The 13,068-nt window shown below is 44.1% G+C and overlaps 1 protein-coding gene across 1 annotated transcript in view; it reads right to left on the reverse strand.

Moving 5' to 3' along the window:
* LOC106578557 (zinc finger E-box-binding homeobox 1) overlaps positions 1–13,068 on the reverse strand; it is a 63,766-nt gene that overhangs the window by 19,316 nt on the left and 31,382 nt on the right. The window contains exon 2 of the mRNA XM_014157535.3: positions 6,399–6,554. Coding sequence (XP_014013010.3) covers positions 6,399–6,554 — 156 coding nt within the window. The remainder of the gene's footprint in view (positions 1–6,398; positions 6,555–13,068) is intronic.

Consider the following 13,068-nt stretch of genomic DNA (forward strand, 5'->3'; position numbering starts at 1 on the left):
TGTCTGACAATTTGTTGTCCTTCAGTTGCATCTCTATCGAAAATACAGCATCTCTGCTGTAACGTGACATTTTCTAAGGCTTCCATTGGCTCTCAGAAGGCGCCAGAAAGTGTAATGGGGTGTCTGCTGTCTCTGGGCGAAGAACAGCAGGAGAATTTGTGAGTGGTCAGCCTGGGAACAGTGACACTGGAGCTGCGCGTTCATGAGAATTCTCAATTTTTTTCTTTCAGCCTTTGAATGAATACAACGTCGCCCGGTTGGAATATTATCGCTATTTTACGAGAAAAATAGCATAAAAATTTATTTTAAACAGCGTTTGACATGCTTCGAAGTACAGTAATGCAATATTTTGACATATTTTGCCACAAAATGCGCTCGCGCGTCACCCTTCGGATAGTGACCTGAACGCACGAACAAAACGGAGGTATTTGGATATAACTATGGATTATTTGGAACCAAAACAACATTTGTTGTTGAAGTAGAAGTCCTGGGAGTGCATTCTGACGAAGAACAGCAAAGGTAATCCAATTTTTCTAATAGTAATTCTGAGTTTGGTGAGGGCCAAACTTGGTGGGTGTCAAAATAGCTAGCCGTGATGGCCGGGCTATGTACTCAAAATATTGCAAAATGTGCTTTCGCCGAAAAGCTATTTTAAAATCTGACACCGCGATTGCATAAAGGAGTTCTGTATCTATAATTCTTAAAATAATTGTTATGTATTTTGTGAATGTTAATCATGAGTAATTTAGTAAATTCACCGGAAGTTTGCGGTGGGTATGCTAGTTCTGAACATCACATGCTAATGTAAAAAGCTGTTTTTTGATATAAATATGAACTTGATTGAACAAAACATGCATGTATTGTATAACATAATGTCCTAGGAATGTTTTGCTTTCGCTGTAAAGCCTTTTTGAAATTGGACAATGTGGTTAGATTAACGAGAGTCTTGTCTTTAAAATGGGGTAAAATAGTCATATGTTTGAGAAATGAAGTTATAGCATTTTTGAGGTATTTGTATTTCGCGCCACGCGATTCCACTGGCTGTTGACTAGGTTAAAGGCACAGTCAACTTAGTGTATGGAAACTTCTGACCCACTGGAATTGTGATACAGTGAATTATAAGTGAAATAATCTGTCTGTAAACAATTGTTGGAAAAATGACTTGTGTCATGCACAAAGAAGATGTCCTAACTGACTTGCCAAAACTATAGTTTGTTAACAAGAGATTTGTGAAGTGGTTGAAAAACAAGTTTTAATGACTCCAACCTAAGTGTATGTAAACTTCCGACTTCAACTGTACATATATATATATATATATATATATATATATATATATATACGAATTGGCGAGGGCACTAGAACAGTCTGCAGCACCCAGCCTCACTCTACTAGAATCTGAAGTAAAATGTCTACTGTTTGCTGATGATCTGGTGCTTCTGTCCCCAACCAAGGAGGGCCTACAGCAGCACCTAGATCTTCTGCACATATTCTGTCATACCTGGGCCCTGTCAATAAATCTCAGTAAGACAAAAATAACGGTGTTCCAAAAACTGTCCAGTTGCCAGGACCACAAATACAAATTCCATCTAGACACCGTTTCCCTAGAACACACAAAACTATACCTTGGCCTAAACATCAGCACCACAGGTAACTTCCACAAAGCTGTGAACGATCTGAGAGACAATGCAAGATGGGCCTTCTATGTCATCAAAAGGAACATCAAATTTGACATACCAATTAGGATCTGGCAAAAAATACTTGAATCAGTTATAGAACCCATTGCCCTTCATGGTTGTGAAGTCTGTGGTCCGCTGGCCAACCATGAATTAACAAACTAGGACAAACACCAAATTGAGACTCTGCATACAGAATTCTGCAGAATTCCTCCGTGTACAACGTAAAACAACAAATAATGCACGCAGAGCAGAATTAGGCTGATACCCGCTAATTATCAAAATCCAGAAAAGAGCTGTTAAAATCTACAACCACCTGAAAGGAAGCGATTCCCAAACCTTCCATAACAAAGCCATCACCTACAGAGAGATTAACCTGGAGAAGAGTCCCCTAAGCAAGCTGGTCCTGGGGCTTTGTTCACAAACACAAACAGAGCACCAGGACAGCAACACAATTAGACCCAACCAGATCATGAGAAAACAAAAATATAATTACTTGACACATTGGAAGGAATCTACAAAAAACAGAGCAAACTAGAATGCTATTTGGCCCTAAACAGAGAGTACACAGCGGCAGAATACCTGACCACTGTGACTGACCCAAAATTAAGGAAAGCTTTGACTATGTACAGACTCAGTGGGCATAGCCTTGCTATTGAGAGAGACCGCCGTAGGCAGACCTGGCTCTCAAGAGAAGACAGGCTATGTGCACACTGCCCACAAAATGAGGTGGAAACTGAGCTGCACTTCCAAACCTCCTACCAAATGTATGACCATATTAGAGACACATATTCCCTTCAGATTACACAGACCCACAAAGAATTTGAAAACAAATCCAATTTTGATAATCTCCCATATCTATTGGGTGAAATACCACAGTGTGCCATCACAGCAGCAATATTTGTGACCTGTTGCCACAAGAAAAAGGCAACCAGTGAAGAACAAACACCATTGAAAATATAACCCATATTTATGTTTATTTATTTTCCCTTTTGTACTTTAACTATTTGCACATCGTTTTAACACTGTATATAGCCATATAATGACATTTGAAATGTCTCTATTCCTTTGGAACTTTTGTGTGTAATGTTTACTGTTCATTTTATATTGTTTATATCACTTTTATTAATTATCTATTTCCCTTTCTATTTCAATTTGTATTGAATTTAATTGTAATTGAGAAAAGAGAGAGGAGGGAAAGGATAGAGAAGGGAGAGGAGAGAGAGATAGGAGAGAGAGAGGAGGGAGAGGAGAGAGAGAGGAGAGAGAGGAGGGAGAAAGGAGGGAGAGAGAGAGAGAGAGAGAGAAGGGGGAGAGGAGAGAAAGAGAGTAGGGAGAGGAGAGAAAGCGGGAGAGAGCGATAATTAAGAGGGAGAGAGAGAGAGAGATAAGGGAGGGAGAAGGAAAGTGCCTGATCAGGCATGGACCTGGCCAGAAGCCAGCTCCCTTGGGCTTAGGCCGTTTCAGTATAACTCATGCTTTTGAAGTGTTTAATGTTCTCATGACCTGGCCAAAACCAATGACATTATTCTTCCCAAACTTTCCCTTTAAGAGGGAGCGAGCAGATGGAGAGGGGTGGATATGGATTATGTTGATGAGAGTGATATGTCTGGGGAGTAGGTCAGTCAGGTCTGAGAGAGCTGTTGAGACCGTCAAAACTGTCCACATCACAGGCAGTCCACATAAAATAATACACAAATCTGTTTTGTATTGAGAGCTAAACTGATGACCAAACTCATCTTTCCAACTAAATGTAATGAAGAACGCGTAGGTTGGCATTTATTGAGATGACTCATGTAATGGAGGCAGCTCTGCAGAGTGGTCACTAGCTGCACAGCCACAAAGTAATACAAAAACCCTAACCTTAATCCTTGCCTTAACCACACTGGTAACCATAATGCCTAACCCTAACCTTAAATGAAGACCAAAAAGTAAATGTTTGTTTTCATGAATTTTTACGATATAGACAATTTGGACTTTGCACCTAGCCCATCTAGCGGAAACAGACGAGTTCTGCCTCCAGGGCAAGAGTCATGACAATAAACGTCAACCTGCGAAGAACACACTGTTCTATAAGTATGTTTACATAGTCATATAAACACAACTCTGTCATGACATCAGTCCCTCCCACTGGCTAACACACCGAGCCAACTGAACCAGTGTCATATAAGCAACAATCCAAACTAAATAGCCCTGTAAACGACATGTACCATTAAATAAACCTGTTACATTACATATACACTACACACTTGGCACAGGCCCTAGAACCATACACACACACACATACACACACCATGAGCTAATGCTCCCTGCAAGATGGCCTTGGGGCGGCTGTTGAAATGTTAACATCCTTTAACACCTCACATTGTTGTGCTCTGGGACCTGACATCAGACCCTTCCCGCAGTGATGTCACTTGCAAGTGTGTATACGTGTGTAGGTGTACGTGTGTAGGTGTGTGTGTGTGTCTGTATGTAGGATTGTGCGAGTGTGCGTGTGTGCGTAAAGTAAAGCTCAGTTCAGTCACAGAGCGGTACAGCCCTCTAACGCCCACTAGCAACATACAGCTCTCAACGTGGCCTTTTGCCACCGGTCTATTTTAGTAAGTTGAAGGACTCTGCCCTGGTGGCATTGTCCTGCATAAATACCAGGCTTCCTGTCTTAGTGTTAACCCTGCAGCCTGTAGTACCCATTTTCTTTCACTATCTCACAGTCACACACAGGCAGAGCCCAGTCAAGGTTCACTGTAAAGGGGTTGCCATGATTTTGACAGAGACAGAGGAGGCTCAGTGGCGTACAGTACACCAACTGTAATATACAATGCCTTCAGAAAGTATTCACACCCCTTGACTCTTTCCACATTTTGGATTTAAAATGGATTAAATTGAGATTTTGTGTCACTGGCCTACACACAATACCCCATAATGTCAAAGTGGAATTAGGTTAAAAGAATGTTGTTCAAATTAATAAAAAAATGAACAGCTGAAATATCTTGAGCCAATAAGTATTCAACCCCCTCTTTGTTATGGCAAGCCTAAATACGTCCAGGAGTAAAAATGTGCTTAACAAGTCACATAATAAGTTGCATGGACTCCCTCGGTGTGCAATAATAGGGTTTAACATGATTTTTGGATGACTACCTTCTCTCTGTACTCCACACATACAACACAGATTCAACCACAACGACAAGGGAGGTTTTCCAATGCCTCACAAAGAAGGGCACCTATTGGTAGATGGGTACAAAAAAAAGCAGACATTGAATATGGTGAAGTTATTAAAATCTATTGGCGAACCCGTGTGTCAATCTAAGTAACATTATTTTAAAAATCCCCATCAACATCCGTCCGTTTCTTTACATGGGCTGCGTCTCAATCCACCACATCTGCCTATGTCGGCCTTCCACGTCTGCGGTGGAATTGATATACAATTGATATACAGTATTTTACTGTAATTACAAGGGATTGGTGCAAGCAGGTTGGCTGCTTGATAAAGTGTTTACACATTACAGCATATTAATTCATATTTGTGTCTTATATCACTTGCACTTATAGAGGCCTTAAAAAAGGCTTCCAAACGGGCAGTGACTACAGGACAAAACAGACCAAAAGGACATGGCAAAATGTTCAAACATTTAAAGGTGCAATATGCAGAAATCGCTCTTCCATTTCTTAGATGCTAAAATTGTGATAGTTTGCCTAAATGTGTAGAAAATCATTGTACCATCTAAACGCCTTGAAGCATTTCACTACACTTGCAATAACATCTGCTGACCATGTGTATGTGACCAATAAAATTTGATTTGAAATATCTTTTCAATAAGCAAAAATATTGTCTTTTCAGCTATTTGAAGAATGTGTACAAAACTGAAAGTAAAAGACGCAAGAACGAAACTTAAGAACGGGAAGCATAAAAGTAGCGCACATAGAACAGATCTACCGCTTCTTAGACTTGCTTTCAATGAGAATGACAGATCTATAACTCACATTTCTATGTTAATTTGGTCAGGTCACCCAAAAACTTACATATTGCAGGTTTAAGACTTGCTGCCACTGTAATCTGTCCCCTATACTTTTTAAACTGATGGAACACTAGGAGTTAAAATGGTACAGCATTCTCACTAACAGGTGCAAGAAATATAGCCTCTTACAAGGCACACCTCAAAATACGTTAACGAGCCAGAAACAACAATACCATGTACACACTAGTGCTCAAAAGGTTTTTGGCTCTCCAAAGATACGGTACGGCACTGTTTTCAGTTAACATAAACTATTCCAAGGCTGGTGTGGAATTACAGTACCATTCGAAATACAGCAATTTTCCCACAATGCACCATCATTTACAGTACGCTGCAGTTAAATGTTTCAGAGTTTTTTTTACTGTTGATAATTCGTAAAATTACAGTTTTCTGTGACAGTGCATTCTTAACTGACACCATCTTTACTGAGTTCAGTGCAAGGAAGAATAAGTATTCATAGATTTGTATTAGAACAGCAGACAGTCACCAAATGTTGCACACAGAGAAACAGACATGGAGAAGGAGACAGAGAGACAGAGAGAGAGATCTTTGTGTGTGTGTGTGTGTGTGTGTGTGTGTGTGTGTGTGTGTGTGTGTGTGTGTGTGTGTGTGTGTGTGTGTGTGTGTGTGTGTGTGTGTGTGTGTGTGTGTGTGTGTGTGTGTGTGTGTGTGTGTGTGTGTGCTTGTGTGTGAGCGACCAGCATCAACTAACCTTCATCTGAGCGGTCTCCGATGTGATCTTCACTGGGCACATTACTGTCACAGTCTGCCCCGTCTGCCAGACTTCCGTCTTCCTCCACGATGTGCAGCTTGTCCTCATCATCTGAGTCTGAGCCAGGGGTCTTCACCACATTACTGTAGATGGTTACTGCAGAGAGAGAGAGGGGTTGGTCATTTCACTGCCTATCAACGATTACCATGATAGAAGTGTCACGTCTGCTGTATGCTAAGGGATGTGCTAGCCTAGCCTAGCATGCTGACATTATACAGCAGGAGAACATGTACTGTTTATGAATGTGATATGTATGGGTTGTAAATGTGTAATGAAGTCCTTGTTCAGACCCATAAGAGGGATGTAAAGTAAAGGGGAACATTCATACACTGGGCCTCATGTGCTTCCTGCTAGCCAATAGCCTATAGATGACATAACCTATTCCAAGGCTGCCTCCATAGTAAACCTTGAACTCTCCCCTCCCCCATCCATGTGTACATCTTTACCTCTCCATCATTACTGTCAGAGAGAGGTGTGTGTGTGTGTGTGTGTGTGTGTGTGTGTGTGTGTGTGTGTGTGTGTGTGTGTGTGTGTGTGTGTGTGTGTGTGTGTGTGTGTGTGTGTGTGTGTGTGTGTGTGTGTGTGTGTGTGTGTGTGTGTGTGTGTGTGTGACTCTCTACTGCTACAGGGTTGGAGCGCTAGGAGAGCCTCAGCCTACAGAGGTGATGATTAAATAATGCTGCCACTCGGCAGCAGATGTGTGTGTGCTTGCATGTGTATTTGCATCTGTGTACTATTGAGCTTGGGACATGGGACTAATCACACTTCATATGGCCTCTCATCATTTTAACCTGTCTCTCGCTCTCTCTCTCTATTCCACCTGTGGTGACTGTCTCTCTCTCTCGCTCCCCTTCTCCATCTCTTTGTTCCCCAGCTCACAGCACTGTGCCTCTCTCAAGACAAATCAATTCCCCACTGAGAGGCGCCCAGTCAGCAATGGGCTCAAGCTGCAGAGCTGAAACGCAGATCACACATCACACACACTGCACAAAACCACACACTACCTCCCCAGACCACACTCTCTGTCCGTATCTCTCTCTGTCCCTATCTCTCTCTGTCCGTATCTCTCTCTTTCCGTATCTCTCTCTTTCCGTCCGTATCTCTCTCGTCTGTATCTCTCTCTTTCCGTCCATATCTCTCTCTGTCCGTATCTCTGTCCGTCCATCTGTATCTCTGCCCCCCCCCCCCCCCCCCCCCTTTGTGAGACGCGGCAACCTGTGGCTGGGGAATCGTCTTCTGTTAGAATCTACAAGAATAGTTCTGCAGAGCTGACTGAGAATCACGGGTAGGTCAGGTTTCTGCATAGAGTACACCTGGTTGATATTCATGGAGACTCCCCATAGGGACACACACAGCTCAGGAAGAGAGGGGGGGCTGTTATATGGACCAGGGTCAACACGGCTCTGCATCTGCAGAATTCCACAGCTAGTGAAAGAGAAGGTGGATTACCTAGTCAGTTGTAAAACGGAATGCATTCAACCCAACCGAATCAGAGAGGTGCCTGGGGAGCAGTTGTTGTTGCGGATTAACTCCCTTGCTCAAGGGCAGAACGTCAGATTTTTCCACCTTGCCGGCTCGGGGATTCGAACCAGCGACCTTTCGGTTACTGGCCAAATGCTCTCTCTACCTATCATCTCTCTCTTCTAATTCTCTCTCTCCCTCCCCCATCTCTCTCTCTCTCCCTCCCCATCTCTCTCTCTCCCACCCCCAACTCTCTCTCTCTCTCTCTCCCTCCCCATCTCTCTCTCTCTCTCCCTCCCTCCTTCCCCCATCTCTCTCTCCCCCTTCCTCCCTCTCTCCCTCTCCCCATCCTGTCAGGCTTAGTCAGGTGATGTATAGACCCTCTGGCTGGAGTAGCAGAAGCGCTGAGTGACTCTTCAATCTCAAACAAAAGGCACTCATTTAAAGCCCCAAGAGGCTGTTTAGGGCCATAGTCACGGAGGTACAGGTGCTAAAGTCAGCAGTAAAAACACAGGAGCACCACTGAGAACGGATCGAGTTTTCTCAGACAAATGACAGACCGAAAGTCAACACAAAACAAAGTAGTTTGATGTTGCTGGTAGTGAGAAAAAAGAGAAATCCCCACTAGACACAACAGCCATGTTTGTTCGTTTCACCTCAAAACTGACAGAGTAAAAAGATGGAACATATAGTTATATGGGGATAGGCAGACACTGACCATTAGCTAAACAGGAAGTGAATTCCTCTGAGCCAAATGGTCAGTGTTACTAGCCTAGAGCATTTTTCTAACAGCAGTAGGTAGGTAACACCTAGGGAAAACAAATAGACAGCAGAAGTCCCTCTCCCTCCTCTCCGCTCTGCGGACGCCTGATCTGCTGAATGTTTAGACAGTTGTGTTCATTAGCACTAGCATGCTAACGGACAACATGACCCATCGGAGGCTCTACCACTTTTAAACTTAATACCACAAAGAAAAGTATTTTTACAGTCACCTTTGCTCTGTATCTTCCAAATACAGAACCAGCTGGAAATTTGTTCCACAGAGACTTGGCTAACTTTAGGTTAAGTTAGGTTAAATTCAGTTGACCTAAAGCCCAATGCATAAAACTGTGTTTCTCACAAAGTATTTAGTGCAGGAGGTGAAGAGACCTAACAAGTTGGTGTCGGTAAAGCTCTGACTGACTAGAACTACACTCACCAACCATTACACAACGCCTTTACAACGTTCACGCGCCTTTCTGCTGTACTGACCAGCAGTCAGGTATCAGACCAACATTTTTTAATTGCGTGTCCCTTGTGGTAACCTATTCTCTATATAGTGCACTTATTTTGACCAGAGCCCTATAGTAGTCCACTATAACGTAATAGGGCGCCATTTGGACGCATCCAAAAAACTCGGATAAAGCCTTTCTTCCCAGAATCCCTAGGAAGTGCCTATTTAAAGCACGCCGATGCCAGCCCTGCCCAGCCTATGCCCCATAACTACTGTATCATACCCACTGGTACTCAGAAACCCCGTTGTGACACCTGCCAAGGTGAACCAATAAAAGCCTGTAAAAAACGGGGGTGGGCAATCCTTTGGGGATCACCTCACCCTGCTCTAACTGACGCCCTCCCAAGCCCCTGCAACCCCATCGTAGAAGGATCACTTCAACAGACTTACATATTCTGATCCGATGTTATGTCACAGGTTTATTTTCTTAGCTCTATGGTGGACGGTCAGTCGGCCTACCCACCTAGGTCAGTCTGTAGAGAGGACTTCAGGAAGGAACAGTCTGGGGATAAACCAGTTGGGATTTCAAACAATACACGCATCAATACATACTCCAATACAGTAGTGGAGTTGATTCCTATTGGAAAATACTGTGTAAGAAAAGTATTTGGATGAGTGCAGAAACCTGCAGCTCTACACATACTGTACTTTGGTGTCTGAACTATGCCTGGAATGTCAAACCTCCACAGTGTTTGGGCCTTAAAGAGACAGATCTGAGGGTGTGTGCGTGTCTCTCTCTCTATACTAATCCTCTGCATTCATCCTGAACACTAAGCCGAGTTACGTTCAGAGCCCTTTGTTACAGCATTGCGTGTGCGTGTGTGTGTATGTGTATGTGAATGTGTATGTGTATGTATGTGTATGTGTATGTGTGTGTGTGTGTGTGTGTATGTGTATGTGTATGTGTGTGTGCGTGCGTGCGTGCGTGTGTGTGTGACGCTGAGCAGTGTTAAGTGTGTGATTGGAGAGGTTACATCCTGCTGTAGACGTGATTGTGCACCTCTAAATTTAACCTGCTAGGATACACAGTCCTCTGCTGAGGTACTCTACACACACACACACACACACACACACACACACACACACACACACACACACACACACACACACACACACACACACACACACGCACGCGCGCACACACACAAAATTATTAGGTACAATTTATCTCACACAGGCCACGCAGCTCCGCAGCCAGGCAGCCAACGAATGGTGAAAATACCACGGTCATCCCCCTCTAAAGAATAGACCAGCGCCGTCGCAGAGTCTGCTGCGGCGTGAGCTACTTTGCTTTCCTCACGGAACCCACAACAACAAAAAATTTAACCAAATGAAAACAAAGCCATGCCATTCAAAATCTCAAGTATGCAGACTCAAGGTGAGACACCCTGTACTTGACTGAGGCAACGCTCCTGTTATTTAGAACAATAGCACACACTCCCCCTAAAGCCCAGCCAGGAAGGTCATCTACACAGTGTGGGTCACAAAACAAAATCTAGCTTTTAAACGCACCCTCTCACTTCACTTGGTAAAAATAAATTCACCACCACGAGCCTCGATTTCAGGCTTTCTCACGTTCACTACAAGAGCCGAGGGAGACTAAAACAAATGAAAATGCTTAGCTTGGTTCCATTCATGGATAATATGGGCATCCATGATCCCTCGATCAGCTTCTACCTTCTTATAGCCATGACCCAGTGCACAGCTTCCTACCAGCTGTAGAGGGCACTAGGCTCTCAGGGTACTACTTCCCAGCCTGACACTCACCCATTCACCCACTTCCACCACAAGTAGGCTCTCCCAGCCATATCAGAGCCCCAGACTCAGTGGAGATAGCCTGAGTGTAGTCATATCCTGCATCAGGTCTCTTTCCATGACTACCCAACACAACACAGAAAGAATCATACAAGTCTGAATCACTATTCTAAGTTTAATATTAGCCCTAAAAAGAATAACCGCCACGTTGCCATAATTGTAACACGGACACCAAGGGGGCTTAAATCAAGGAGTTAATCATTCAAATCTAAGAACTGCCGAGGGAGAGAGGGCCCTTCATATTCATCACGTGAGAAGTGAGGAGACAAAGGCTCTTGTCATCTTAATGGCGCTAATCAGGTTTAGCATAGAAGCTAATTAGTCTCTCCGCAGGTCACATCCTCTTCCCACAGTATCTCTTCAGGTAGAGTCGTGATGGGCGCTACAGCTATGCCACAGATGCTAATGGGTGTAATTGTTCTGTAGAGCCATGTGACCGAGGAGGAGATCGGCTTCACAATAACTCCAGGAAATGAATGACTTCTCACAATACCACAGAGGTAGTAGCTAACAAAACCAAGGCCTTTCACAATAGACAAGTCCCTGTTGTATCGGTGAAGAGAACAAAGACATGACATTACAGAACATGACAAAACGATTCGATGAAGTGTTTACGGTTAAATACATGAAATCACTGAAGAACACATGGCCTAACTCTCACAACATTAAGATGAGCCACAGGCGCACAGACGCAGTCTCTGTTCTCAGCTAGTAACGTCTGTGACTGGCTCACCAGAACTCTTCTAAATAAGGCCAGGTGAACTGGTGTTAGCGAGGTTAGCTGGGCTAGCCCACAGCTCAGAGCTCAGACACGTTCCTCAGTAATGCCCCTGTCTGCCAAGACCTTTACACTCACACACATACTGCCTGTTTACAGTAGAGGTGAGACAGCCCTAGCCACCGCAATAACAGCTTACCTTAATAAGCTGCTCATACAGATGTTGGGTTTTGATTTGATCACCCTGTTGCAGGAAAACTTTCCTGCAATACAGGACATTTTAAACTTGTAGTGTATTTCAGGTTTAAAATGCTTCTTAAGTCTGAAATTTGACTTGATTTTCCCTTCAGAAAAAGGTATCAACCCCTACAAAAATGTCTATTCATTATAATCCACATAATAATTCCCATTTCATATTGTTGCAGGATTATTTTCCTGCTGTAGCAAACTGGCTCAAATTAATATCCTACATCTGTACTTTCTAAAGGAGTGGAATGAACTGTGTGGGTGGGTGGTGGACGAGCTCTGTGTGTGCGTAGGAGCATGTGTGTGTGTGTGTGTGTACGTGTGTTTTTCTAGGACAATGCTGGACAAATGGGCCTGTCTGACCGACTTTGTATAGCGCTTACGGTAAGTGCTAGAGTTGAAGTGTGAGTGTGTGTGCTGTACATCATGCTACGCGTGCGGGAGAACGTGTGTGTATGGCAGTACATTACGGTACGCGAGCAGGGGGAATGTGTGTGTATGGCAGTACATTACGGTACGCGGGCAGGGGGAATGTGTGTGTATGGCAGTACATTACGGTACGCGGGCAGGGGGCATGTGTGTGTATGGCAGTACATTTCGGTACGCGGGCAGGGGGAATGTGTGTGTATGGCAGTCAATTACGGTACGCGGGCAGGGGGAATGTGTGTGTATGGCAGTACATTACGGTACGCGGGCAGGGGGAATGTGTGTGTATGGCAGTACATTATGGTACGCGGGCTGGGGGAATGTGTGTGTATGGCAGTACATTACGGTATGCGGGCAGGGGGAATGTGTGTGTATGGCAGTACATTACGGTACGCGGGCAGGGGGAATGTGTGTGTATGGCAGTACATTACGGTACGCGGGCAGGGGGAATGTGTGTGTATGGCAGTACATTACGGTACGCGGGCAGGGGGAATGTGTGTGTATGGCAGTACATTACGGTACGCGGGCAGGGGGAATGTGTGTGTATGGCAGTATATTACGGTACGCGGGCAGGGGGAATGTGTGTGTATGGCAGTACATTACGGTACGCGAGCAGGGGGAATGTGTGTGTATGGCAGTACATTACGGTACGCGGGCAGGGGGAATGTGTG

The sequence above is a fragment of the Salmo salar genome, chromosome 19, assembly GCF_965601325.2.
Source record: "Salmo salar chromosome 19, fSalSal1, whole genome shotgun sequence".
In the NCBI taxonomy this organism is placed as follows: Eukaryota; Metazoa; Chordata; class Actinopteri; order Salmoniformes; family Salmonidae; genus Salmo; species Salmo salar.